Genomic DNA, 23,337 nt, shown 5'->3' on the forward strand with positions numbered 1-23,337 from the left:
GTGGTTTGCACTCACTGTTGACGTAATCTGATGGCCATGAGTTAGTGTCACATTTGTACTTTGATGAACATGGCGAGTTTTTCAAATGAAAGTGTGCTGGACTTAGATCTGGGCTCAAATTCTAAACCTGCCACTCAGTAGATGTGTCCCATGGGCAAGCCACTTGGTTTCCCCATCTGTCAAATGAGGTTGATATTTCTCGACTCCTATTCTGAGGCTGAAATGAGATCCTGTCTGTGAAAGCATTTTCACACAGTGTGATTGCACATAAGGAATTACCCAGGCTAATTTTAGCTTAGTGAAGAGGTTGCTGAGACGAAGGGAGGAAACCAGAGAGACTTCCCATTAGTCTGCCTGAGGACCACAGTGTTGTTGGTTGAACAAGTACTTGGGCCAAAGGATTACTAACAAGACACCCACCCAGGCTCTCACACTATGATTTTTAGCTAGAGATTTCAAGGTGTGGGAGGGAGGTGCAAAAAAAACAATTTGTTCTATTATCACCTCCTTTGGCTTCCCACTTGGAGTCGCTGAATATCTCAAGTTCTGGTGGCCCTGTTCCTCTGGGGGCTGCGGAAGCAAGGTTACCCTTTTTACCTGTTGACGCAAGTAAGCCCCAGAGATGACTGTGCTGAGGAAGAGGTTTGCGTAAGACAAAGGCTATGTTAGTGCAACTGTCTCAAATAGAATCCACCAGCTGTCTCTTCTATGGCTCATTTACCTAAGGAGGGATCTTTACAAAGATGGAAATTCTTCCTCCTGCTTCACAGCAGAGTGGCTCAGATGAGGGACCGTCTATGAAATGGTGACTCTGAAATGGACCACAGGCCATTTTTTGAAAAGCCACTCTGAACACCCACAGGGTCATCAAGAGCCAGGGGCTGTGAATGCAAGTGGGGCACATGTCTGGTAGGCTCCTTTACAGCAGGGTATAAGATATACCTGCCGTAAAGAACCCCTAGGTAGAATGTTACTGTCTCTTTGAGTAATTGAAGATATGGGCATGAGAGGTAGGCCAGGGCTTCTAAGTTGAGACCATAGTTTTACTGTCTAAACTAGAGTAGGTTGCAGAAACAGGCAGTTCCGGAAGAGTGATCCTGCATCAGAAGGATCAGAAGATCGTAGTTCTGACAATTTTGTTGAGATACCATTAATATGAATTTTATACACATTCCAAAGGCTAATTATTAGGCAGGTTACCCACAATCTAATTGGATCATGACCTGTTTTTTTATTGAGATTAGGATCTACATACTTTAGCTGGTTAGTTCTTTCTGTGTCAGGAGTTAAGTTTGAGGCTTTCAATTTTTAACTGAAAAGAAGTGCCTCTCTTTGTTCTCAAAGCCCCCGAATGGGCCTTCATCATCATGCCCTTGAAGGGAAATCCAATAATTGCCCTTGGCAGTCTGACTCATGGAAATGAAGGCACAGCCAAGCGGGGGCTGGAGATGTTCTCTGAGCATATAACCTTCCTAAGCTCCTTATTTGGATGCTGAGAAGTTCACCTCAGGGGAAATTTAGACTGTTATTTTCCTGTAGGTCGTCCATCCTTAGGAGACATAGCTGGTGTATGCTCTGTATTTTTATCATCTGCTAAAGGGCAAGTCAGACATTTTCCCTGCTATTAAAGGATCAACAAGTACAAGGGTGATAAAGCTCCAACAACCCTAAAATCTCCTTTAAGGCTGTTTTCAGGGAGGCATCACACAAGCTGAACAGACATTTGGAGTCTCGGCCATATGTAATGACAGATTGGTGGCTTCTCAGGGCTGAGTTTAAAAATGACTGAGAGGCGACATCATTTTGGCAGAAGCGTCATTATCCCTGGGAGAGAAAACTTCCCAATATATACCCACCCTTCAAGTGAGCAAAGTGTGAGTCTCCCCAACTGAGACATGAAGCTTAAGCAAATCAGTTTGACCAAAGGATCCTTTTGAAGGCGAGCCGTGTTCTCCTACCTAAGCAGAGAGAGTTAGACAAAAGCAACCTACGATTCGCTGGTCGGTGTAATCCCCGCTGCTGTACGAGGTGGCCAGCGTAGAGGAGCACTTCTCAGCGTACCAGGGGGATAGGCCTTGCTGCGAGGCACTGCTGATGGAGATGGTGTAGATACTGTCCGTGTACCCATCACAGTCACAGTTATCTCCCTGACGCCCCCCATTCCCAGAAGCCCAGACGAAGATAGAGCCCTTTCCTTGTCTCCCCTAAAGGAAAAGCCAAAACATATCACGTCTATTATCATCACTGGGGTCACTGTCACATCCCAATAAAATCCCCAACAAATATATAAATACATGCATGAAGTTCTCAGAAACAGTAATTCGGAGTCTGTTTCAACTCCAGGTCCTCCAGCATCGATATTGGAACTCTCGCGAGACTGTATGTTATAAGCCACTGAGCTCTGGTGCTGCCAGCCTTCCTCCATCTGGGCCCTCTCTGGGATGGCGCTGAGTGAGGACTTTTCTCTTTTCCCTTTATTATGTGGATTCATAATCTGGCCTTCAGCACTCACTCGAATTTCTTCACTGTTCCCTTGGCTTATGTCACTACGCTTGAATCTTTGAACTTCCTTTCTTTCTGCTTGAATCTTCTGGCTGACTGATAGAATGACAAAATCAGGCATTATTCAGATCTGCTTTGCAGCTGCATTAAAAGGGACTCTTCAATTGAATGGAACTCGTCAAGGCTACCCTTTCTATGATTTTTCAATTTGTGCTCTCCAAAATTCCTACTTTTGTTTCATCCTGTGCAGAACGAGGCCTTAGAATCCTGGCAAGAATGCACTCAACCCCAGTGACAGAAACACAACCAAGGCACAAGTATTCATCAGGCACGTGCAGAGAGGGAGGTGGCACATCGCTATATTTAAGGATGCATTTTCAGAGTATTTGAAAGAAGTCTGGGTAGTAGTTTACCTCATGTAGAAATCCAAAAGCAGCAGGAAAATGAGAAAGGACATATCCAGAGTATTTTTGAAAGTCAATATTCTAAGACTAATGAATATCTGTTGAATGTCAGACCCAAATGGGGAAAACTTTCTTAACCCTTAACTTCCATCCCTTTTAAGAACGATTTGGCCCTCTAAATGCACTTCAAACCATAAACAATAACAAGAAGTTCACAACCATTTCTTTGCATATAAACTAAGTGTCCTTCCCTTCTCCTCATAGTCAAATGGTCAGGTTTCATTTCAAGTGGGTCTGTGTTAAGCATCTCACCTGTTTGACACCATATTCAAAAGCCTTCTGGGCTAGTCGGCCAGGCCCCTCCACAGTTTTCCCATCATCATTAGGGCCCCAGCTCGCACTGTAAATATCCACATGTCCAGGATTAAATCCAATTGAGCTGGCTTCAATAGCATCCGTCACAATGCCATCGAGCATTCTTATCCCTGAACAGCAAAACAAATACATATGCTGATGTCAGTGTGTACGTGTAGAATGGCACGATGCTCTTAATATTCATTTTTTTAAAGGACTCCCAGAAGAGTCAAAAATAGGTAACCAGTGTATGTCCCAAATGACTGTGACCCAGCTGCTAAAAGCACAGCAGGGAGATCAAGTCACCGCCTGCATAAGCTTCCTTATGTGCTGTGCCGTGCTGTGGCCATGGTTGTTGTCGCTTACAAAACGTCTCCCCTCCCTCTGCTGCCCTGATAAACTGAAAATGACAGGATAGCTTTCAGCAAGAGGCATCAAACAGCTCTCTCTCAACATGCCTGCTCATGACTATACCACGAATGGCTGTGGCCCGGTCAGTGCCTTACAGAGGACTCTGTACGGAAACCGTGCAGCTTGAAAAGATCTACTTACAATAGGAAACTCACAAATAGGGAACAAACTCTTGTTTCTAAGCACTGATTAAAAATAACCCAGAGGCCATTCTTTTCTGTGTTTGCTAAGAAACATTTTCAGGGAACATGCTTCCTTTTCTTCTAAATAATCTCAAGGATGAAATCATTGCCATGGATTTTACTCCTGAGGGGGAATCAGTTTTCATCAGGAGAAGGCAGATGCAGTGGCTCTATGCTTTCCAACAGGCTGTCACCCATCATCAGACTCGTGTATTCAAGAGCCAGGAAGGCAAAAGCCGTTTAGACGGATACAGGCAGCTACCTGGTTATTCCTGGCTTCAGGCTAATGATGCAATGGAGTGCACAGCTTTATATTTTCACACTATTGTTTACTATGGAGCTTGGGTAAAAGAACATGTACTTGACATGACTAGTAGAAGTTACATTTATTTTTAAAAAATTGTTTAAAATGCATTTGGGAAAAAAATCCCAGCTCTGCTATTTACTAGCTCTGTGATCTTGGGCAAGCCACTTAACTTCTATGTGCCTCAGTTTCTTCAGCTGTAAAACGCGGATGACAACAGCTCGTGTGCATTGAGGATATACTATATGCGGCTACCATTGTACAGGCCTTAAACATGTGAACTCATTTATCCTTATGACAACCGTTTGAGGTGGGTGCTGTAATTCTCCCCATTTTACAGGGAGAGAGACTGTGGCCAGAGAGGGACAGGGACTTGCCCAAGGCCACACAACTTGCAGCTGGGAAGCTGGGACTTGAATCCCAGAAATCTGGCACTCAAATCCATCCTGTTAACTTCCAGGATGTGGATAATGTCTTGGGAGGTAAATGATGGACATACAGTAGGTGTGTTTTGGTTTCCTGGAGAATCTTGCTTCTGATTCCTCCTCTATAAAATGAAGGGATGAGATGATTCTCTCACAGACTATAGCTACTTAGTTCATCATTACTTAAAAGTGCATTCTTTTTCTAGGTGATTATGTAATTTGTGCTCCTGCCTCCATTTTCTTTAAATTAACATGGCGTTTTGACGATGCTGGTATAAAGGAATCAAGAATGACCCTTAAAATCTAGGAGTGTGCTGTAATAGTGAGAGATGCATTCTATATGCTAGGATGTATATTTATTTGGTTCCGAAACGGAATACAAAGCCAGATTCAAGGTATACTCAGGTAGAGCTTAAAGGAGTTTTACTGTCATTGCCATGTTCTACGATGAATCTTTTTTGTTGTGGTTTTAGAAAACAAACTAAATGCAAAATTCATAGTATAACCATGAAAGCCTGAGGCAGGGCTAGTGTGAAGAGGAGAGACAAGTGTTTTATTCTCTGTGAGCCCCTGCAGATCCACTCTGCACCCTTCTTCACGGGAACGTGGACGGCAGCAGTGGGTTCTTTTGTCTTCCCATTGGTTTCAGCCAACTGAAACAGCAGCAGGAGGTTTGGGGGTGAGGGGAGAGTGAGGTACTCATTCCTGGATCCCCCCTGCTTAGAAGCAGCTCCATTGTTGTACTCATGGCCACAGCTCCTGTCCAGTGGCTGTCTCATGTGGTCACAGCTTTCTCTCTCCAGTTTCCATGACTACTCCCCCCCCTTGCTCCATTAAGTCTAAAGGTGGTAACATCTGCTTACATCAGTTAGTCCCTTGTTGGTTTCTTTTAGCTCTTGTAAATAGTTCCTTTATTAAATTGCCCTGATGGAACTTACCATATGCTTACCTATAAAGGCACTGACTGAAACAACCAGAGATTCTGAATTTTTGCTACCACAGATAACCTTTGGCTTCTTTCTATAAGAAGTATGTATTCTTTTTATTGTTTTTAACTGTTCTTTGTTATGAACTAAAGGACTACAGAATTGAGAGGCAGGGAAAATCTTTGCCTAAATTTACCTCCTCCTTCTGTTCTCTTAGCAAGCACTCAATAACAAACTCTTCTAAATCAGAACACAGAGAAAATTAGATTTGCTTCAAAAGCTATTCAACAATTCCTTTTCCCACCCAACAAAGACGTATGGGCTATATTCAGCTATCATTTTCTAAGAATCCAGGTCAATTGATTTGCTTGCAAATCACATTCAAGTCGTGTAGCAAATTTTGCATGGAGTTCATTTCTTCCTCTGGTTGTTGGAAAGTCCCCCCACACCACCCCATTTACACCAGGTAATGCAAGACTCAAATTAAGGTGCAAAACTACAGGAACAACCCTTTGCTTTACCTCCAACTTTGGAATTGTATGCAACTCCGACCCCACACTTGTGATTATTTGCTTGCATGGCAATTTCTCCTGCACATCTGGTCCCATGTCTGAGGATTAGAAAATAGGATTTATAAAACGTAAATGAGGACAGACATTGGTGTTGCATATGAATCCATGGTACGTGGATATGTTAACTTTTTGTCAGGCTTGTTGCTGGTTTTCTTCCCATCGGCATTAGATGAAGTGTAGGTATCAGATGAAGGGAACACGTACTGGAGCCCAAGTATATGAGTTCAAGTTCTATCTTCCGCCACAAACTAGTGATGTGACCTTGGGTAAGTTACTCGTCCTCAAAGAATTGTGGCATCCCATGAAAAATTGTATGCAGAACACTTAGGAAAGTGGCTGGTATATAGTAAGAACCCAGGAAGTGTTAGCTATTGATACCATCTCAAAGAAATGGTTTCTGTACCAGAATTTTGGTGTTAAAGTGACTCCTCACTTCCCCTCACTAGTGACTTCCTTGGATTAGTTTAACCTGTACAAGTCCTAGTAGGATGTGTAAAACAGAGCCCCCTCTCAAGCCCTCCTCTCCTCCTCTAACCATATACCAGACTAAAACATCTGAAGGTTTCCTGGTACCAAGAGGATTTTGAAATTTTAACAGGACACTACAGGCTATTTGGGAAACCAGGGTGCTCCTGCAACTCTGACTGGGACCAGAAACCTGAACAAGACTAGTTTTGCAACTAGGGACAATGAGGGTAATTTATGATTTCAGAGTGTTTGGGGAAAAAAAAAAAATCCATCTCTAAAACAGACCAAAGTCCACCATTAAAGTATCAATTCTGAAATTCTGGGGATAGTGATTGTCTTTTCCCATCACTTCCCTGACCTCAGGAGGGTCAATAAGTTGAGAGAAACTTTAATGTGAATTTGTTTACTTCATGACTTTATTCCATTGTGGAAGCTCCTGGGAGCAGCATGAAGGCTGTTAGTGCCTTGGAGGAGCCACTGACCAGATATGCTGACATAGAGGAAAAAAGAGGAAGGGTTAGCTCTGAGCAACTCTGTCAGCCAGCTCCCTTTGAACACTACTGTACTTGACATCAATTAATTTAGCCCAGCATGAAATATAAAAATCCTAAATTGACTGGGTCATTTAAAATAAGCCTGTTTCAATCCCTGGTCTGGGAAGATCCCACATGCCACAGAGCAACTAAGCCCGTGCACCATGACTACTGAGCCTGCACTCTAGAGCCCGTGAGCCACAACTACTGAGTCTGCATGCCTAGAGCCTGTGCTCTGCAACAAGAGAAACCACTGCAATGAGGAGCCTGCACCTCGCAACGAAGAGTAGCCCCCGCTCACTGCAACTTGAGAAAGCCTGCGCGTAGCAACAAAGATCCAATGCAGCCAAAATTCAATACATTAATTAATTAATTTTTAAAAATTGCCATCTCTCAAACCACTAAAAAAAGTTTAAAAATTCTAAATATTGATACTTGATTTATTTAATACTTGTATTATGAATTAAAGAAAGAATAATTCCTAAGGAAAAAAATAAAATAAAATAAGCCTGTTTCACTTATCTTTTTTTCCTAAAATACCAAAGATGATTTCCTGTTCTCCTTCCACTAAATGATGTTCCTCCTTTATGTTACTACTGGATAGGAGTTCTAAGTCAGAACAATGTAATTATCTTTAATTCACAGTCTTCCCTAATGTAGCAGGCACCCACTTCTTTTTGGTCTTCTAGCATTTCCCCCTTTTGGGAAGTGGCCCTCGCTCACTTCTTGTGATTCTCTATCATGAGGTTTGTCCTCCCAGAGAGCATTTCAAGAATTGATGCAGATTCTGGGGGAAAGAATTATATTCTTTCTCAAGAATCTTCAGCTTTAAGTTCCACGTGAGCCATGTGGATCTTGCTACCAGGCAGTGTTCTATTGAGAATGAAGCTAAGTGGAGGTGAGCAGCACTAGGAGATGGATACAGAGTAATTGGTGTCCTGATGGCATACTATTTGAGTTTCTGGATCTTGCAATGCTTGAAGCTGAACATCTCTTGGGGAAAATATTTTCATATCTCCATTTTACTTAATCTTTGTGTTAGGATTCTCTCACTTGCAACTGAAGCTCTCCTGACCAACACACCCATTCTCTGAGAAATGTATGCATATTGAACACATAGAAGGCACCTTATGCCTGTGGATTAGCCTTCTTTCCTTTTGTGGAAGGGAAAGTTCATTTACCATCATCGGGGAAATATGCTACCAGAAGTCACCACCACCTGTATTTCCACTTACACAAGATGAAAGATAGCACCCAAGATAGCAAAGTCTCCAGGTAGAGCCTACAGAATCAACCTGTTGGCAAACATCTCCAGCATTGTACCTCTGTCCTAAAAATGATTCAGTATGACACTACCTATTATTTATCTCTCTTTATATAGTGTTTATCTCTCTTTACATAGTACTATTTTCTTAAAATGTGCAGGATCGTGGTACAAATAGGGGTTGATATCTTTGCCTCCTCTTATCCTCACTTCTCACCTGCACACCTTGAGAAAAAAAGACTCTATTAAAGTGGTTCTATATCATTCTTCCTAGACCTGCAGTTTTCTTTCCTTAAATCAGGCTCTGAGATAAAAGAACACTCTATTATCTTAGAACAATGGTTATAACTGGCATTTAAACAAATTGATTTTTAAAAAATTTTTCCAGAAGATAATTTAAAGACTACTATTGTACTAGTTAAAATATCCTTGCCACACATGTTATAAAATAGAAGAATAATCTGTAATTGGTGTTGAAATACTGATCACAAATTCATGCCAGATTAGTAGTAAGAGTTACCTGCACTTTTAAGATTTTGTTATTTAGTGATTCCTCATTTGATTTGCAGAGGAGAATTCAAATGTAGCTTTTATTAACCTCATTTACATAGTAATAAAGAACAGCAGCAACACAGATAGTTTGGAGAGATAATGCCCTTGGAATTGGGAGATAATAGGTCTCTAACTGCTATAAAGGCCAAGACAAAATGGGGCCATTCATTTTCTAAACCTAAGGGATTTATTTCTGACAATATGCTAGAAGGGTAACTCTACTTTTATTATACATTTTGATAAATGATGGGGATGCTAGCTTTTTGGTTGATAGTCAAGAGGACCGTGAGAGATAGCTGCTTATTGTGTAATTTTCAAATAGCAGATTCTGAATTGGCTTAGAAAATTGTCTCTGCTTCTGCTCTTATCAGATGATACTATTCTTGTCATGCTTTTTTTCTCAGTGAAAGGAGGTCTACCTTAGTTGCTAAATGAAAAACCTTGATCATTATCATCATCATAGCACACATTTAACCTTTTCTATATACGAGGCACTATCCAAGCCAATTACATATATAAACTTATTTAATCCCCCTAAGAACCCAATGAAGTAGGTACTATTATTACCTCTTTAGTAGATGATAAAACTAGTCACAAAGAAGTTAAAGAATTTGCTCAAGGTCACTCACCTACTAAGTGGAAGATCTAAGATTTGATCTAAATCTAGCTGCAAAGTCTGTGCTCTCTTGTTTGGCCATGCTACACTAACTCTATGCTATGTGCAAGGTCCACGGTCTGCTATGCTCTGGAAGCTCAGAGTTTTCAGGCACAAAATACATACAATTATGGGTTGCTTCCTTGGGGCCTTTGGAACTCTGTGAATTGGGGGAAATGTGGCTATTATCAGTACCATAAGTTGAGAGTCCCCTTTTTTGGGGGGGAAGGGAAGAGGGACATCTGAATTCCCCTTCTCATGAGTACAAAACTCTAGAGAATGTCATTTCACCAGGTATTCACCTATCATGCATCTACCACACAAGTTATCACCCACTTTGGATCCTGGGCCAGACCCAGTACACACTGCCTAAGAAGGAGGCTGACACCTTCAGCTAACAGTCTCCTCAGTTGTGCCCATGTGGTCGGAGCAGATTTCCCTCTTAGTCTTGATCAAGGGGATGGATTGAGAGTTGTCATTTTTACTTCATTCTAGGAAGAGTGTCCTTTTCTTCCAAGCACTTACTGCCCATTTCCTTAGGAAGCTTCTTTTAGGAGGGTAGGGAACAGATACCTTGTCACCATTTTAGGAGACGAAATAAAAAATAGAGGCAGAGTGAGATGGGTGATTTCCTCAAGGTCATCCTCCCTCCTGGTAATTGGCAAAGCCATCACTACCAGGCAGGCTAACATTACAAGGTCATGCTCTAAAAGAACATGTGTTCCTCCTGGTCTTGCACAGCCCTCACTCAGAAATATGGCTGAACGTTTGTCTCGGGGGGTCCTGCTCTAAGTTCCTGAGATATCCCACTTTCCTCCAAGGGTGCCCTCTCATGGTTCCTTTTGTATTGTTACTGGAATGTTCTAACCTCAAGGGCTGTTTGCTGTTAACCCCTTTAAGAGATAAACCCTAAAAGAAGTAAATGGTACTGAAAGAACCCTCCCCAAGCCTCCCCTTCCCCTCAAGGAAGAAATATACACTCGGAAGTTGAGGCCAAGTCCTGGAGCCCCAGCCTCCCTTCCTGGGGTTTGTTGGCCTCCTGGAGGACAATCCAAAGTAACAACTTTAGGTCAACATTACTACACCAGCCACAAGGGAATTCTGAGAAAATAAGGGAGAAGGGGAGAGGGAAACTGAGAGCAAGAGAGAGAGAACTCTATTGACCCTAATTGGTTAATAATCTGAGAGAGGAAGAAAGAAAAGGGAAGCACTTTATGTGGCATCCACAAAGAGCTTTTCACTACTTGCTCTTTCCATCCCCACTTGTAGCAGCACTCATTTTGCCTTGGCTTTCATCTGCTTTGGTGCAAGTTTCTTTTGGGTGGAGCAGATGAAGAGGAAAGTGTGAATGTCTCCTTGAAGTCTGTGAGAGACATCATTATGCACAAAGATGAGTTTTCACATGGGCATGGACACTTGAGGCTGTGTGCCTAGAGGGTGAAGTTCCTTTGGAGCTAAGAAAAAAAAGGTTAAAATGTCTCTTGCCTTTGGGTCTTTATTTGGCCTCTTGCTTCGGTGGGTCTGGCTCTTGGCCTCACTCGTCACCTTGTGGCTGCTATGGAGAGTTAATTTAGGAATCAGAAGATATCCTTTTTCTCTTCCCTTTAGCTTTAGAATACCCAGCAGAAATTCTGGAACAGGCTACTAATTAGCCCAATGCCCCGGAGACTGTGTTGGATTTGAGGGCCAAGCCCATGGTATATTTCTCGTCTGGTGCCTTGTCATATTCTTCTGAGGGAAATAGTGAGCATGGTTGTGGCCAACATAGGAAGTCATGGGGATTTGTTACCTTGGTCATCTATATTTCTCTTCATGACTAACATCAAGCATGTTGCTAGTAATAAACGATTCATAGAGGAATTGGGGGCGGGGGGGTGGACTCAGATTTTTATTCTTTATGTCTCAAACAATTTTTTTTAAAGCCATAACTATTCAGTAACATTTGAGGGGAACATTTCATAATGTAAGAAGAAAGTTTAATTGAAATATGGTTCTATAAGCCCAAAGGAATATATAAATAGAAACTTTTGTTTCTGTTTTAAAAGCAACAAAATATTGTGGTATGGATGGTGTACATGAACATTTTCTGAGAGCTCAAATGTGGATTATATTTATAGTGTAATTTTCTCAAGTAAGATAAAAGCATTTTAAAACACTTACCCCCACCCCCAAATCCACATTTACTCACTTGTTCTCATTTGTGGGATCATATCGGGGAAATGGATCATGGTCATTATCGTTAAAATCATAGCTAGCCTCTGGATCCTAAAGAGAAAACAAAAATAACACTGTAGCATCATAAAAAAAGCAGTACTTTCGAGTCTTCTATCCCTATCCTATTTCCATCCTGGCTGATAGCTCAAAAGTCTGAATTTTAGAGTTTCTGGTCCAGTGTCTGATCATTTATCATCCCCATAAACCAGGCAGAGGTGATATACACAGAAAAGTGAGCCATCATCCAATTCTCAGTGAATGTTTCCAAACCTCTAGCTCATAGACTCTCATAGGATATTAGCACAGAAGGAGTCAAAGTTTACTTAGTTCAACCACCTCATTTTCCAAATGAGAAAATTGAGGCCCAGAGAATTTGAATGGCTTAATTAAGCTAGAGCCCTAGTTAGTGACACTTTGATGCTCATCTTTCTTAAGAATATAGGTGCAAAGAGCTGGCTGTGGGCTGGGGCTCAGGTCTACAGTGATCTCCTTCAGCCTCCTCAGTTAAAATAAACATGTAATTTAATTAAAGAGGCTGTGCTTGAAATTCAAGACAAGCTTCCAGGTCCCACCCCTCTTTGCAATCAGATTGCTACACTTAAACATCTTCCACGTAAGAATTGTATCACTACTACTGCTACTTCTCTATATTTTCCATATCTTTTAATAATTCCTAATCTTTTTCATCTCTTCTTTTCCTTCCTGTTTCCTTTGCTCTTTAGCTGGGGAATGTTGGTTGAGTAGAAAGGATGAGAGAAAGACAAGGGGCAATATTCAAGATGAAACACTGATTTAAAGACCTAAAATATTATGGAGAACTTCATAACCAATTAAGTAAATAACTTTCATTTACTTATTTCCCATTTTTAGTAAACTTTTCTCAGCTTGTCATTTTTGTATTGTGTAGTGCACGCTTTCATTTGCATGGAAGGAATCACGTTCACATAACTTCACAATGTGAGAGATATTGACCCATAAGGGATGTCAGCAGGAAGACTGTGAAAATGGTCTCAGGCATCAGGCTTGATTTGATTGCTTTCATGTCCCCAAATACTGAGTGGCATAGAGTTTGAATGGCTTTTAATAATTTAGCTGATGTTAAGTGCCTCCCCCTACCCCAACACACATGCTTTTGTACAATCCTTGGCTCCAGCAAATTCTTTCGATGCCCAGTGATACAAAAAAAAAAAAAAATTTATGTGCACTGGCAGAAGGGTGAGGGAAGTGGCAAAACCGTGGCCCGTCATTACCAGGGCTGACATCAGAGTAGCCTCCTGCTTGAGGGAAGCAAAGTCCTAACTGTGTGTCAGTGTAGACAACTCCCTAAGTTGCAGCAATGGGAGGGCTTAGACTCACATAGTTGGCATAGATGTCTGTATGATTCCACTCCAAGCCATCATCCAGTACAGTGATAACAACTCCTTTGCCTGTGATGCCTTTTTGCCAAACAGGTATCACATGGAGGTCCAGCTTGGGCAGGGCTGCAGTCATCCTAGTATCTTGCTGATAAAGAAAAACCAAGAAGCATCGGTAAAACCATGATTTGTTTGCTGCAAAATAAGAACTGAAGCTCCAGTCTGGAGACCCATCTTTCTTCTTCCTGGGGCCACTCTATTCGTTAGAAGCGGGCAATTAGGTGAAATAAAAAAACAAAGTTAAGGGTAAGACCAAGTGAATCATCAGAGTGCTGCTCTTTTTCCAGTTGTTCCAATGGAAAATCACTCAAAAGGATGAATCACCCTGTGCCCCTTGTCTTTGAGCTGCGTGGCTTTGAAGAAGTTCATCCCTAAGTTGCTTTCATTTATAATTACATGCTCAAGCTCTTCATCTACCAAAGCTTTATTTGATGTCCCATGTTTCCATCTCCCCCCCAAATCCTGAGCCTCCACTGCCAAACTGAATGTACTTTATATTGTCTGGTTCACAGCTCTTCATGGATGTTTTTATAAATTTTCTAAAAGAAAAGACAGAACCTGGAATGCCCAGGAGGCTGTGGTCTTACCAAGACTTGCAATCTAACTGCCTATGTCCAAGTATTAGTGATTTAGGGAGTAAGTACCTGTGAGAGAAGATTTGGGATTTGTTTTCAGATAATTTTTCTGTTAGTTACTGTATGTGGGACTGTAAGGAAGAAGAGCTAGACAGCAAGGCAACACAGATATGAGCACATCCCCAAGCATTCAAGAGAGATGCACTAGAAGAATGCCTGCTTTTTAGTGAAGAGGTCAACAAGATATTTATAAATAACAACAATCAAAAGTATCAGTGAATGCATTGGCCCCTGGCTGATGCTCCTCAGAAAGAGGCGGGGGCAAAACAAGAATTTACTAGGCCAACATGAAGCTGAATCACAGGAGGCTGGAACTACACACAGATTGTTGGCCAACGCCAGAGAAGAAGGACTCTCTGTCAGTCAGAAGAACAATCATAGAGTGTGGTTGTTAAGAATATGGCCTCTGGAGCCATGAATTATGCCCCCTCCACTATAATTACGTGATTTTGGCAAGTTATTCAACTTGCCAATGTCTCTGTCTCTTCATCTGTTAAATGGGGATACTTACTATACCTACAACAAAATGTTGTGTGAGAACTAGATGAGTTAACTCACGTCAAACATTTAGAATAGTATTTGACACATGGCAAATGCACCAGTGTTAGCTAATGAGTCTCTCCTGCTGCAAGGAGTAGGTATTGCCTAGGTTAAGAGAGTTTCAAGAGGAGTTGATCTCCTTTCCCATCCATTATGCAACAAGGATGTCTAAGCGTTAGCTCATGGTTGTCATGAAAATTCATCTTTTATAATATTCTCAACAATAAACACTTCTATTCACATGTATTACTACGATAGAGGCTTAACCTTAAAACAGAGGAGAGCGCTCCGTAGGCAAGCAGGAACGCTTACAGTCTCTCCACTAGGTGCCTACATTCCAACAAGGATTTGATAACTATCTTAAAGGTAGAACTGGTTCGCAAGTCTAGACATCTGCAGATAGATGACTTTTGTCTTTCCTTGTGTTCCTTCCTTTAGCCTAGTTCAGAAATTCTCACCTGTAAGCGTGTGCAAATTGCCTCTCAGGGCTATATTTACTGAATCATGTTCACTGTACTCTTTGGGTGATTTAAAGGGTTCTCAAGAGTAACTTTGATCAAATATGTTTTTTTTGCCATGAGTACTGTTTTGGAACCCCTAACTTGCAAGACATGATTCTCCTGTCCTTATTCCAGATAAAGTTAAGAAGACAAAAGGCAACAACCCTTCCTCTCATAGTAGCTAAAGATCTGTGTTTCAGACATCCTCACATAGTAAAACAGAAGATCCAGATCATGGAAGGTCCCGTCAACCCTAATCTCTAGGTAACACAGCCCTCGGCTGAATTATCTATCATTAAAAAAATCTGTTGTGCAGATATAACAAATATCCCAGGTCCCACACAGTCCTCCTGTAGGTACTTACCAAGTACCACTGCTGATTCCACATCGGATCATTGAAGAGATCTAGTGCTGAGTCTCTTAGAACTGAACGTTTACTTCTCTCTTTTTCATACTGTTGTTCAGCCCATAGCACCTACAAGGAGTTTTAGAGCAAAAACATCAACCAATACCCGCCTCTGGCGTAATTATCTTCCCTCTAACTAGCTCTGGTACTCTCTCCATCAGAGTTCAGGCAGCCCCACGGTGTTTTCCTTTGACTATAGATCAAACTGGCAGCTCAGTGAGAAGAAGGGATTGCCCACTGGTGAGATGAACATGTCCTCTCTTACAGTAAAATGTACCTTTAGGGGGAGGAGAAGCAGTCAGTGAAGTGATGATTCCCTCAAATTATTTACACTGTGATTACAGTGGAAGTAAAAGTTCACCCTGCTTTCATCAGCGAATGGACCATATTACTCACTTTTATATTGAGGTTCCAGGGTTCTGTGGCAGAAAATTTGTGCATTTTCGTGGAATGAGTCAACAAGCTAAGAGATCCGAGAGACTGCTGTCATGTTGCTCTTACAGCTTAATTTCTCTTTCTTTATATACAAAAATAGAAATTGCAAATGTGACAAAAGACAAGAAAGGCGCTATGTCTTGGCAGATTTGAAATTCTGCCTCCTCTATTCTTCAACCTTCTGTTTAAGTGTATTTAATATGAGAAACAGATCCAGGATGATGAATGAGCACTACTGACCGTGCACACTTACCATTGATTTAGTTTCATGTATTATGCAAAGACACCTAACAATACAAAAATTACCTTCCCCACATTTATAGCATAATCCTATTATACTTGAGGCCCTGAGAGGGTGAGGGGCTGCCTTGTGGTTATATTCATTATGAGATAATACCATGCTCTAATTTTGCTGAGCAACATGACTCTTTCCTACCCAAAACATATCCTCTCTTCTGTACACATGATGATAGTCCATGGTGTGATAGGATATTTTTAATGTGAGAATACTAATGAGTCAGATCCAAAAATAAAAACTGAAAAATAATTTGCAACTAAAGGATAAAACCATCCACTAAGACTGTCCTGAATTTCCAATTAGAAAATATACTGCAAACCTATTATAAACATTGGGAGGGACTTGAGAGCTGGAAATCAGTCACTATAATTTATTTTTAAAGTGCCTGTATTTTCAAGCGTAAGTGTTTTGGCTTAAAATACCTCAATGCTTGGAATATACTGCCTGTCTTCTGAGTTGGTCTTTGGGAACTGGCTGCTAGGGAACAAGTACTAATCTTTGAGGGAGAGAGTCACTTTACAGTTGGAGATTTCATTAACAGACTTATAAAGATAGCTTACTGCTGCATTTCAGAGTGCTAATTTGAAAGAATATCATCCCTTTCAAAAAAAAAAGGAGCAATAAAATGAAAATCAAAAGCAATTTTTAAAAAATGGAATATAAGAGGAGACACTCTGTCATCTGATCTGATAAACATCCAATTGTTGGAAACAGTGTTATGATTAATGTCATTAACTCCAAATGCCATATTAATCTCTGTAAGAGCAGACCAAGTGGAACAGAGCAAATTAATGGTGTCCTTCTATTATGTATATAATAAGTATCATGTGCTTAATTGTAAATAATCCTTTTGATTTGAAAAGGGAATTAAAAGTCATCTAGTCTAACCTCCTACTGCAAGCTTCAGTGTGTTCTAGGGTTTTTCCTGAACTAAAGTTATTCTGGGTATAACTTTTCATAGGATTATATAGACCCCTTTTTTATGAAGTTATGCTGAAGAGTAAATTCTTAGCTCTTCTTCCTTATGCTTTGAGATTTCTCCCCCAAATCAATTATTAAGGAAATATCTAAAGAATAGAACTGGGCCATCTGTTCATTTTAGTGAGATACTGGGTAATAGTAACAGTTAGGTCTGCTCCACTCTATCCAATTTCCTCCTTATTAAGATGAGAAGGAAGGTCAGTTTTACTTTCTTGTGCATTAATGTCAGGCATGTATTTAGGCAGACAAGGAAATCTCTCTCTTGTTTTGCCCAAGGACTAAGCCTAGCCAGAGTGCTAGAAGTTGCCCTACTTTCAAAGCCCACATACAATTAGCCATCTGCCTTGGGACAGCGAAGAGAAGATTTCACTGGACAAGAAACGTTTAAAGTAATGTTCAGGGCCTCTGATTAGGTCTCTCACTTCTAGCCATTAACTTGGGTAAAAGCCAGCAATGGTTGTTTGTGAGCTGTGGTGTTGCTGTCTGTGGTCCTGATACAGCATTCTTGGTCTGGGTTTGGTTGCTTCTTTCATGTTTGAACACTGGTAACCCAGGCCCAGTCATTTCCTACTCTCTTAATCTGTCTTCCTTTTCTTCTTCTTCTTTTTTTTTTTTAAATTCTATCAGTTGCATAACAAATAAAATAGCAAATTATTTTACAGGGTTCACGAATTCCTGTACTTTAAACAGTTCTAGCACCTTTCTGTCACTTATACTTTTCTTTATGGGAAGTTGAAAGTATGTGTTGTATCTCTCACAAAGCTTCCAGAATTCTTTAGAATGTCCTAGACAACAGAAATCATGTACACAGATATCAGTCCAGCCAGGATAAGTTTTCACCAGTATGGCACATTCTTGTGAAAAGGCAACATTGTGTATGCAGATTCCAATACTTCAAATTTCTGTTTCATTTCAGCATTCTATTGGTGTGTTTGCTGACCTTGAAAACAGACTTCAAAATCAAAAGGTACATTAGATATACATGAAATTGGCTCCACACTTTACCTATATCCATTCTAGACATTTCCTGCTGTTGCCTAATCATTGAATATGTATACAGACCAGGATAAAAAGAGATCAAATGCTTTGGATCAGACTATACAATAATTACAGAAACATTTGCCTCATGAAGACACGGATTTAAAGCTCCTTCAAAAGCACTAGTTCCCTACATAACCAAACCAGACAGAACGGCAGAATGTTTTTTTCAGTTACACTGAAATATTAAGAACAGGGTTTATGTATTATATTTCTTTGGCATCATCACATCGGATATCAAAGTGCTTGGTACATAATAGGCATATAATAAAAGTTTGTTGATTGACTGTATTGTCAAACAGCTCATCAGTGCTGCCACTTGATTCTCATATTCATTTTCATGCTCTTAGACTGGATTTGTGAGCTAGTGTTTATATATATAGTGCGTGTGTGTGTATATATATATATATATATATATATATATATATATATATGTATAAAATTTAGTCAACCCAATCTGATCCAGTTATTATTATGTGCAATTATAACACTATGAAGATAATAAGAAACACTACAGATTTTGTGAACACAATAAAAAAAATCATATTTGCTTTTGCTCTTGTTAGCAATCACAAAGAAGGCAGATAAGTCATGTTACTGGTTTGAAGACAAATGCACAACACTTACACGATCATCGTCAGATAATCTCTTAGTGATATGAAGGGCACTCCTTCGAGACCTCCGAGGATGGTTTTTATGTTTGAATAAGTAGTGATTTTCAAGTGACCCAATCTATAAAAGAAAAAATTAAAATAAAAATCCTCTTTCCAAAGTAAGTATCTATAGGTTAGGTTGAAACACAGCTAACTTGGAGACAGGCAGCTTTTGTTAAATCCATTTCTTGTATTGAGGTTAACAATTTTTCTTCATGAGGAAGACACTGATAGAAGCCTTCCCTCTCAGTGTGTTGAGACGAGCTTCATGACATTATCACTTGGGCTCACAGCATATTTGGGAGCTGTTGATGCTTCTGTTCCATGTATTTCAGAGGAACTACATTTGCTTTTCTAGGTGATGTTATTGTGTAGATAGACATTTCTTAAAAAATATTCATTTTGTCAAATTTATTCTGTCAGAGAACAATAATTTGTGGAAGGCAGGCAAACCCTTTGGTACGATATATAGGCAGTGCCACATTCAGCTAGAATAATTTGTTACGAAATATAGCCATTGAATCCATAGTGATAATTATTATAAGCTACTAGTAGTGACCATCTGACTTTCCAATAGTTCAAGGCTTTGAGGAAGAAACCAGCATGCCACATTTAGGACAGGTGTTCCACCTTGGAGTGTGTAAACTTCTCTGGGTGACTGTCAATACATTTGGTCCATTTAGAACTAAGTTCATTATTCTTTGAAGCTAGTTTCCCTTTATTCAAAATAGTACTTAATTTGAACCTACCAAATTCTCTAGATGCCCTGTATGTTTTTAAACTGAGACAAACAACTGACAATGGGTTATTTCAGAAGAACTACATTCTTTAAATTGGTGTTTCTTATCACCTAGAGAATTTTTTAATAGAGATGCTTAGGGCCTGCTCCAAGCCTGAACCTCAGGGGCTGAATCTGCTATAAGCTTTACATGGAGTTGGGGAGAGAGAATATTAGCCATAAGAAAAGATCACCAGTGCTTCGCTCTGTTTCTGCTATCAACTGGTTTTGCTTCTTGTCACCCCTGCCCCCAATCCTAGCTTTTGAGGCCTTAAGGAGCTCAAGATAGCGATGCTAAGTTAAGTGTAAACAAAGGAAGAAACAAGCAGAGCCAGGAAAGCACCATCAGTCTTTTACAAAGAATTATTATTTTAAAAACATTTACTAGTAATGCCATTTAACTGGAAATATGCATATGCAAATCACATGCAAGTATAGATAGGTTTTCCCACTATTTTCTAAAGCCTCTTGTGACTATGCCACCCCTTCCTCGAAGATCCTACCAAGAGTACTGATTTATTGTTATTTATTTATTTATTGAGACTTGTGATTTTGAAAGACAGTCCACATAATGAATGGTCCGGGTTTGGATGTGTGTCTGGGGCTAATAAGGTGAGAAGATGAAGAGGGAGTTATTTTTTGCTCTCTCCTCCAATCTCCTTTCACACAATTACCAATGCTATTTAGCTGCCCAAAAGTTCCCAGTTTTTTTTTCCCTCATAGGACACACAAGATTTCCATGATGCCCACAGTACCCACCCATGCAGTTCTGCCCACTACTCACTCTCTTTTTAGATCCCAACAATGCCTTGCGGTTTCCAGACTTATAAGTAAGTCACTTTCTTTTTTATCTCCCTGGTTTCCCACAAGCTGTTTTCTATGCCTGGAGTGCCTTCTCCAATGTCCTCATGTTCTCCAGGGCAACCTTTGATTCTTCTTCCTAAACCTGTGCAAGTGTTTCCTCCTTGGGCTGTCTTCTTTCACCCCTCCCCAATTCCCTTCCATCCTCAATCCTTCAATCAACAAGTATTGAGACTCCAGGAACAGCTTCTTTTGCTATACCAATTGCTTGCAATTGCAGTCATTTGTTTCTAAACCAGTCTCTAGACTCTTGATTCCTTGAAAGTTTATTTTCCTCCTATTATTCCTCAGCCCCTAACACGGAGCCTAGCACAGAACAAGGACTGGACAAAAGCAGAAGTATGGGTCTGCTACTGGGACACGGAGAAGAGAATTCAATATGCGTATTGACTTCCCTGCTGGGGATTTCAGACAGTTTGGCTCATGAAGTTGGAGAATGAAGCCTCTGGGAAGGAAAGGCACATTCCCCAGTGGATCTGGATCTATGGAATTGCCAACGCCCACACCCCATTACTCATCCATGACTTCAGCTGCATCTCTACCACCACCTCTAGAAAAAACGCGCCAAAATGTTTTACAACTCCTTCCTCCCCCCCCCCCCCCCCCCCCCGCCCCCGTTTCCATGCACAGCAACTTACAAGGCAAGGAATGAGGGCTTGATTCTGAGCCAAGGGAAAGGAAGGCTCATATTAGAACTCACACCCCCCTGCGGTGCACAGCTAAGGAGCCCCCTACATAATGCCTTAACGTCCCGCCACCCCCCAGCTGTCTATTAACCCAGGCCTTGCTTGGACGGGCAACAGCTTTTTCACTGGATGAAACCCCTGGAAAGCTAATACGCATTTGGCTGGGGAACAAGAAAGATATCCTTTCCCCAGTCACTTCGGCAGCTTGACCCTTCAGGGGAACTGACCGAGCAAAGTTGTGAAGCTCGGACTTTGCAAGTTTCCATTGAGAATCCAGAGCTCGCGGTAGAGGCCCGGAGAGTTGGTCCCATGTCTTTCACCCACCTCATTCTGCCACTCCATAGCCCCCGAGCCCCCGGGTCGCGAGGCCCGGCCACTGACACTCTCCCGTTGCCCTGGGCATATCCTCGAAGGCTGCCGGCGAACATCTCCAAGCCTGCTTGGCCCCTTGAATCAGGACTTGGATCTGCTGCTGCCATATTGAAAAGAATGAAACAGCCAGCTCCTGACGCAGACCCGCTGAGTCTCAGGGGACAGAGCGCACTGCCTCTCCTCTGGGCACTGGTTAGTAAGAGCCTGCGTGCATCTCAAGTTCCGTGAACAAGCGTGGAGGGGTTTTTCTTCCAAACCGCGCGGGAACGGATTTCAATTCCAGAGCGGACAGCAGCAAGACTAAGCTGTACCCAGCTGCAGCGGCTTGGTTCTGCCTGGCTGCGCCCAGCCCAAACAATAAATAAGGCAAGCCTTCTCCAAGCGCGCCAGGGCCGAGAGCTGGAGAAGCTCCCGCTCCTTGCCTCTGTGCTCAGGAGAGTGCAACCTGGGACTCCCACATGGGAGATTACGCTCCAGTCCCGCCCTCGAGCCCCAGAAAGTTTTTTGAAAGTGCAAACTCTTACCTGACCCAAAAGGTCATAGCCCAGCTCCTCGGCTATCGCAGAGGCTGCCTCCGGTCCCCCGGGGATCTCCGCCGCCCATTCATTCACAAACTGCCTCTTCGCTTTTACATTATTCAGTGCACACCAAGCGCAAAAGAGAGCGAAAGCAGTACACTGCAGAGTCCAGGCTCTTGGCTCCATGGCTCTCCCACTCGCTCGCACACGAGTGGGAAGGAGAGGGGGAATGAGAAGCAAGATAGAAAAGCCAGAAAGGATCGCCCCTTCCACCCTCCGGCTCTGGACCACTTCTCGCTCCCGGTTGTTCTGCGACAAGACAGAGACGCGCAGGAGAGGCTGGGCGGCGGCGAGCGCTCAGTGCAGCGCTTCGGTCTCCCGGTCTCCCGGCAGAGTGGAGCCCCAGCCCTTCCGAGTCGGAATGGAAATCAGTGTTTACACGTCAAATCTACGAAAGCCATCTCTTGACGTCAGATCTACCTGGACTAAGATCTGGATGGTATTCCCAGCGGGATGGAGAAGCGGCTAAAATAAGCAGCAGAGAAGAAAAGGAAGGAAACGTTTGCTCGTATCGGTTAAGTCTGCTCCCGTTCTGATTGTAAATTCTGTAGCCGTGAGGAACACCTTCACTTCTCAAAGAGAAGTGCCCCATTTGAATATAACTACCACGAATCAAAGATCTGGCGTGCAGCACACTTTCCTTCCCTTCTGTCCGTTTTCTTTATCTTTACTTGATTATCTTGTGTAAGAGGAGAAGGGAGGGAGGAGGATTCTTATAACGGCCCTGTGGATATCGGCACCTGCTATGAAGAACAGGGCTTTTCAGTCTTTCAAATCGGACAGAGGCTGGGAGGGCAGAGAGAAGGGAAGCTTCTACTGCCCGGATTCTAACCTAAATCGCCTGGGATAAACGAGCACTTCTGGAAGACAATGCTAAAGCAATACTTTTAAAAACGTATTTTTAACCGTTCAAACCACCTTAGTTAACAAGTTTACATCCTTCTCTCCTCCGTTTCTCAACCTCAGTAAAACAATATCTAAATTTCTATTCCAGATATTGCAGGACCCACTACCACCCACTTTACAGTCCTTATCAGAAAAAAAATGCTTAATCTCGTGACTTTAAAATTTTATTTATTTTTATTCACATGATTTTTAAACACAGAAAATTATTTCCTTTATTTATAAACAAGGGAGTGTAGGGACCCAAGTGCTGTTGTGTTGACTCAGGGAGAGAAAGAGCAGGTTTCATTAACTCTGAACTTTCCATTCTTCCTTCAGTAGAGCTCTTCACTTTGGTGTTGAACTGAAGCTATGCCATTACTTTCCCATAAAATGCACAATTTCTTTTTGTGGAAGGGTGTTTTCCCGTGGAAAGAGAATAAGCAGACGTCTAAATGGTTCTCCCCGCCACCCACCCCTCCCCCACGATCCCAGAACAGGGAAATGGGTACA

General features: G+C 41.7%; 1 protein-coding gene across 1 annotated transcript in view; it reads right to left on the reverse strand.

Moving 5' to 3' along the window:
* Positions 1-22,257, reverse strand: part of PCSK1 (proprotein convertase subtilisin/kexin type 1) — a 40,838-nt gene extending 18,581 nt beyond the window's left edge. Inside the window, exons 1-8 of the mRNA XM_029217440.1 lie at positions 21,889-22,257; positions 18,642-18,746; positions 15,221-15,331; positions 13,123-13,269; positions 11,741-11,817; positions 6,030-6,118; positions 3,219-3,391; positions 1,992-2,204 (exon numbers count right to left, since the gene is read on the reverse strand). Of these exons, the coding sequence (XP_029073273.1) occupies positions 1,992-2,204; positions 3,219-3,391; positions 6,030-6,118; positions 11,741-11,817; positions 13,123-13,269; positions 15,221-15,331; positions 18,642-18,746; positions 21,889-22,068 (1,095 nt within the window). The 5' untranslated portion in view covers positions 22,069-22,257. The remainder of the gene's footprint in view (positions 1-1,991; positions 2,205-3,218; positions 3,392-6,029; positions 6,119-11,740; positions 11,818-13,122; positions 13,270-15,220; positions 15,332-18,641; positions 18,747-21,888) is intronic.
* Between the last annotated feature and the right edge of the window lie 1,080 nt (positions 22,258-23,337).

This window comes from Monodon monoceros, unplaced genomic scaffold, assembly GCF_005190385.1.
Source record: "Monodon monoceros isolate NGI ecotype Baffin Bay Population unplaced genomic scaffold, NGI_Narwhal_1 Super_Scaffold_12, whole genome shotgun sequence".
Taxonomy (NCBI): domain Eukaryota; kingdom Metazoa; phylum Chordata; class Mammalia; order Artiodactyla; family Monodontidae; genus Monodon; species Monodon monoceros.